This window comes from Poecilia reticulata, linkage group LG2, assembly GCF_000633615.1.
Source record: "Poecilia reticulata strain Guanapo linkage group LG2, Guppy_female_1.0+MT, whole genome shotgun sequence".
NCBI lineage: Eukaryota > Metazoa > Chordata > Actinopteri > Cyprinodontiformes > Poeciliidae > Poecilia > Poecilia reticulata.
In genome coordinates, this window is record NC_024332.1 from 29,448,695 (window position 1) to 29,454,973 (window position 6,279).

At 44.5% G+C, this 6,279-nt stretch overlaps 1 protein-coding gene across 1 annotated transcript in view; it reads left to right on the top strand.

Annotated features, from left to right (window-relative positions):
- Positions 1–1,321: 1,321 nt before the first annotated feature.
- The window catches only part of LOC103459959 (protocadherin-17-like), a 20,666-nt gene continuing 15,708 nt past the window's right edge, over positions 1,322–6,279 (top strand). Inside the window, 1 exon segment of the mRNA XM_017303416.1 lies at positions 1,322–5,115. Coding sequence (XP_017158905.1) covers positions 2,638–5,115 — 2,478 coding nt within the window. The 5' untranslated portion in view covers positions 1,322–2,637.

Below are 6,279 nucleotides of genomic sequence, written 5' to 3' on the forward strand. Positions count from 1 at the left end.
CATTTTTTTTTTTTTTTTGCTGTCAACTCCTAACACTCTTTATTGCAAGTGCTGTGGAAATGAGAAAGGTATGGAAAACCTGCAAACCTAACAAGAACCAGTTGTTTTCCTAAATTGACAGGAAAGCATTGATCAGGAGAGCACTCAAAAGGCCAACGGTAACTCAGAAACCTGCTGTTAAGGTGAGGCAATCTGCTGAYAGTATAAGTATTAGTTGTGTGCTGCACAAATGGCGTTTATGCTAAAATAGCAAAAATACATCCATGAAAAAAACTATTTGTGAGGGACTAACTATCAGTGCACATCAGTCTGAACAAAACCATCATCATCCTGTGGGGAGCAGGGATAGGAAAGCTGCTCAGAGATAATAGGCAGATGAATTGTGCTAAAAGCAGGACGGTACAGAGAAAAAAAAAACTGTTAGAAGCACCAAAATACTTGAGACTGGAACAGAGCTTCATATTCTCTCAGGAAAAAACTCTAAGCTTACACCGAGAACTACAGTGGAATAATGTGGCTAAAAGCATATTCATGAGTCAAACGAATAAAGTCAAACTAACAATCTTAAAACCTGATGTCATGCTCTTTATCCAGTTTGACTAAGTCTAAGTTATATTGCCAAGCTTCGTCAAAGTGCTTCTTCTAGATGTGACTAAAATAATAATAATAATAATAATAATAATAATAATAATAATAATAATAATAATAATAATAATAATAATAATAATAATGGAGGAAGTCGGGTTGTGGTCTGAGAGAAAAATTCAAATGATTGATTGATTTTTTGGGGGGCATGTAAACACATGCCCCAGTGTATCAGCTTGTAAATGTAATTGTTTCCACAAAGTACTGACTTGGGGTTCTGAATACGTGCACACCACACTTTTCAGAGATTCAGTTGTAAAAAAAAAAATTGAAAGCCATGTATCATTTTCATTCCATTTATGTACTACTKTATTTTTGCTTATGAAACGTATATTTTAGTTTATGGTTCTTAATGTGACAAAGAACCATGTTTTCTGTAAACATCTTTGTTTACAGAAAAGTTTAAAAGTATATACTGTGGGGTATGCTGCTGTATATATTCAATAAATAATGTGAATTGACTTCTGCATACTTTGGAAAGAAGGGACCACATAAAAGAAGATGATAGTGACGCTGTGGTGACCTGTGACAACAAGTGACTCCCCCACTCCCCCCCCCTCACCGAACAAAATTTCTGCCCTGGGGCCACATATACCAACGGACCGTCTCTGTCCCCACTTGTCAAGTTCTTTCTGCTCCTGCTACGGCACATTTCAAGAAACCTATCTCCAATCCCCTCTGGTTCACATCGACACGTATTAGGAGCAACATCCTCCAGCACGTTTCCTCCCTGTGATGCTGCTGTTCGCTGCGCGCACATCAGTAAATGAATCACGTAGCACTAGAACAGCCCTTCTTCATGCGATCTTGCCAGACCCTATCGGAGAAACCCCCCTCAAGGCAAAGATCTGTCACTGCTCACTCATTCGCTGGAAGACGATCAGAAAGTATGTTAAATGCGCCCAGAAACACACGGGAGTGCGTTGCGAGGGCTTCGAGTGGCTTCCGGTCAGATCGGCTCAACACAGTGAGGGGAGCGGGTTTCAACAGTTGACGCGGAGAGGAGAGAAACCTGTGAGCGCAGGAGAAGCGATTAATTTTGATTATCTGAAATCTTCCAGCACCTCTGTGTGGCTCATTTTTTCCTCCCGCTCGTTTTACGGGTCAGTGCTGAAGGGAATTGTCTGGAATGAAGGATGGAAGAGCACCGGGTCCAATTGGACTGGATTATGGGATTACTGGACTGATTATAGGACAATCATCGGGCAAAAGTCGCAGGCGCTCTTGAGCACAAAAGGTTGGAACTGGAGTATTTCTCAGCTCTGCATCCTGCTTGTTTTATTTTTTATTCCACTTTGTGAGCAGACTGTGTATGGGCGACGCGGAGCGAACGCGTATGTGCAACAGTGTGCCGCACAGGAGAAAGGGGGAAAGTAACATGCGACGTGAATGGCAAATGCTGCATTTTGAATGGCCATGTCAGTGTTTCGCAGTAGCCTAGGTGTAGATGTCGCATGAGGGCAATGCGCTTTTGCGAGCCGCGCTCTAACCTTCAACCACGAGATTTAAACGCTTTAACCTTGGATGCGGTTGGGAATATGAATACTTTATAGTCATCGATTATTCATCAAGTCCCCCTACACACACATACACACACACACGCACGCACGCACGCACGCACACACACATTACGTTTGGGGGAGGAAAAAAAAAAACAAAGAGAAACAAAGCATCTCTCTTGTAGTGGTGCCGAATTTGATATTTAATTCATACATCAGGTGTCGTCGAGCGGTCATCTTTGTTTACAGAAAGAGTTCGTCCCAGCTACACCGCATCCAAAAAAAAGGTCAAGATMCAAATTAAAAAGGGAGAGCACGGTTCAGGGATCGGTTTAATACCTAATTAGTGTGAGATCAGCGTGAAAGCCGTGCCCGGTGCGGGTTAGAGCACTAGGTTTTTTCTGTCTTTCTTTTTTTTCTCCTAATCAACAGGTTGAAAGTCAACCAGTTTTTTTTTTTCAGTCTACCACTGCTGCATATCCACTTAGAAGGGATGCGTCTCTCTGCACCCGTTTTCCTTTTGCTGTGGGTGAAAGCCCTCACGTTAAAAAACCTCAATTATTCCGTCCCGGAGGAGCAGGGACCTGGAACTGTTATAGGCAACATAGCAAAAGACGGCGGATATGGGACTGTAGAGAGAGGGAAGAAATCCAACTTCAGGGTTCTGGAGAATTCAGCCCCGCATCTGGTGGATGTTGACCCCGAGAGTGGACTAATCTTCACCAAACAAAGGATTGACAGAGAGACGCTATGTAGGCGCAACCCCAAGTGCCAGCTCTCTATGGAGGTGTTCGCCAATGACAAGGAAATTTGCATGATCAAGATTGATATACAGGACATCAATGACAACTCCCCCAGTTTCCCCTCAGATCATGTGAATATTGATATTTCTGAGAATGCAGCTGCTGGGACACGCTTCCCCCTCACTATTGCACATGACTCAGATTCTGGGGAAAATGGGATAAAGACCTATCAGGTTACAAGAGATGACTACAATACCTTTTCTTTGGATTTAAAAGTGAGGGGTGATGGGACTATATACCCAGAACTGGTGGTTCAGAGACCCCTCGATAGGGAGGATCAGAGTCATCACACTCTTCTTCTTACTGCAATCGATGGTGGGGAGTATCCRAGATCGGGCTCCATGCAAATCAATGTCAGAGTGACTGATTCAAATGACAATAGCCCTGTTTTTGAAAAATCTTCCTATGTGCTAGAGATTCCTGAGAATTCTCCCCCTGGAAAAATACTTATAGATCTGAACGCCACTGACCAGGATGAGGGAAGCAACGGGCAGGTGGTCTATTCCTTCACTGGATATGCATCTGAGCGAATACAAGATTTGTTCTCAATAGACCCAAACACTGGCGTCATTAAGGTCCAGGGAGAGATTGACTTTGAGGAGAATCCAATCATAGAGTTTGATGTGCAGGCAAAGGATCTGGGGCCCAATCCGATACCAGGACATTGTAAAATTACTGTGAAAGTGCTTGACAAAAATGATAACCTGCCAATAATAAGTTTTGTCTCTGTTCGGCAGGGAGCAATCAGTGAAGCAGCTCCTCCAGAGTCTGTAATAGCACTGGTCAGAGTGACTGATAAAGACTCAGGGCGTAATGGCCAACTCCAGTGCCGGGTTCTTGGAAATGTCCCCTTCAGACTTCAGGAAAACAACGATAATTTCTACACTCTGCTTACAGACAGACCTCTGGACAGAGAAACGAAAGATGAATATAATGTCACAATYGTTGCAAGAGACAACGGGAACCCATCTTTGAACAACACCAGGTCATTCACTGTGAAAATCTTAGATGAGAACGACAATGCACCGCGCTTCACAAAGACACTCTACGTGCTGCAGGTGCCTGAGAACAACATCCCGGGAGAGTACTTGGGCTCCGTCGTGGCACATGATCCAGATGTAGGTCGTAATGGAACTGTTTCATACTCCATACTGCCATCCCACATTGGAGATGTATCGGTCTACACATACGTGTCTGTTAATCCCACAAACGGAGCAATCTACGCCTCTCGCTCCTTCAACTACGAGCAGACAAAATCCTTTGAGTTCAAGGTTCAAGCAAAAGACAGCGGCTCTCCTCACATGGAGAGCACTTCTACAGTCAGGGTCAATGTCCTTGATGTGAATGACAATCTTCCAGTTATTATTTTACCGCTGCTKCAGAATGATACGGCTGAGATCCCAGTACCTAGAAACGTGGGAATTGGGTACATTATTGCTACAGTAAAAGCAGTGGACCATGACCATGGAGAAAGTGGGCACTTAACCTATGAGATCACAGAGGGAAACGACGACCACCTGTTTGAGATAGACCCAGTGGGAGGAGAGGTCAGAACTGCCCATGCTCTCTGGGAGGAGATTGCCCCTGTGGTTGAGCTGGTGGTGAGAGTAACTGACCATGGCAAACCCCCCTTATCTGCTGTGGCTAAGCTGATCATTAAGGCGAATACGGAAACGACGACAGGAGGGGGTTCCAGCGCGAGTGGGGAACAGCAGCACTGGGACGTGTCCCTGCCCCTCATAGTTACCCTCTGCATTATCTCTGTCATGCTCCTGGCCGTCATGACTGCCATCGCTGTCAAGTCCAAGCATCAAGATAAGGATGCTGGGAATTATAACTGCCGCATGGCTGAGTACTCCAATCCTCCGGTGGGGAAGGGAAAAAAGAAACGGATCAACAAGAGTGACATCATGTTGGTGCAGAGTGAGATGGAGGAGAGGGATTCTGCGAGCCGGATGAACGTTGTCAGTAGCCCATCTCTGATCACCTCACCCATATGCTTCGACTACCAGAGCCCGCTGCCGCTCACACTGCCCAGGTCAGAGGTCATGTACCTGAAAACCACCCCAAACAGCCTCACTGTGCCCAGGTCRGGGTGCCACTCCAGTTTTGCTGGGCTGAACACAGACACTCAAGCGAATAGGATGTCAGTGATACAGGTAAGCAGGATTCTTCATTTTATTCATTTACTATTATTCTCTTATCTGCACCTACTGCTTTGCCTTACAAACTGGACAAAAGTGTATGAAAAGGAGGAAACTGGCACACAGAGCAGACATCATTACATGGATTTTCCTTCTTTTCCCTGTTTTGAGACTTAACTTATACTCTCCGCWTGCAAAGCATGATATGGCAACCTCCTGTCGAACCGTATTCATGCATTTTAAAAGGCTTTGTACAAAAGAGAGTTTTTTTTCATTTTCCCTTTCTCTCTCTGTATTTGAGAATCATTTTCAAATTGCTCCATTTTAAGTCTTTTCCTGCAGAATGGCACAGTTGGTCTCCGTAATTTGAGAGTCCTCGCGGTTAGACATGCAAACAGTGTGAGTCTTGAGCAAGGCCGCTGCAACCCTGCCAGAATCGCTGCTATAGAGAGCGAAAACAAAAACCCGCCTGAAATGTGGGATTGGACAGGTGTTTGAGCAGCTTGTCCGATCACATTACCAAACCGATGTGCAGCAGACACAGAGAGATGCACACAGCATAACCTTACAATCACATTTTTTGCCCCCCCTTGGAAATGTGGGCCAGATCCACCCATCCACATCCAGGATTGGCACAGTGGTGCCATTAATAAGTTCCAGCCTTGCCTTGTAGAGATGGCAGGGTTTGAACACCCGAGCCAGCTAACATGCTAATTTGACAGCATGGGCTTGTAGGGCTTTTTAGCACTGCAGAATTATCTGATGTAAACGATGTAAATATTCAGGACAGTCTCATTCGGAGATTATAACACAGATGACAAGGCTTGGCACTGTCACCAGTCACTAGGGTATGTGGGTGTGATCAACACAAACACACTACTTTGAGAAGAGAGGGGGAAGGCTCCTGATGACAGTGGCAAATGCTGAACTCTTTGCCTTGCCAAGGAAAATATATATCTTCACAATGGAAATTTGCTGTTCCTCAGCAACTCTCCCCGRCTTGTTTCTGAGTTTGTTTAGTGATATCATAAATGGATTTCTTGAAAAATTCTTGAACAATGTTAAATTGTATTTTTAGTGACAGCAAAAAGGGGGACCTAGAGGACAAACTTGTAAATATGCTGCCACCCCCAGTGAAGTAATCTTATTTTCCATGAATGTTTTGGAGTATTTCAACAGAGCATACAT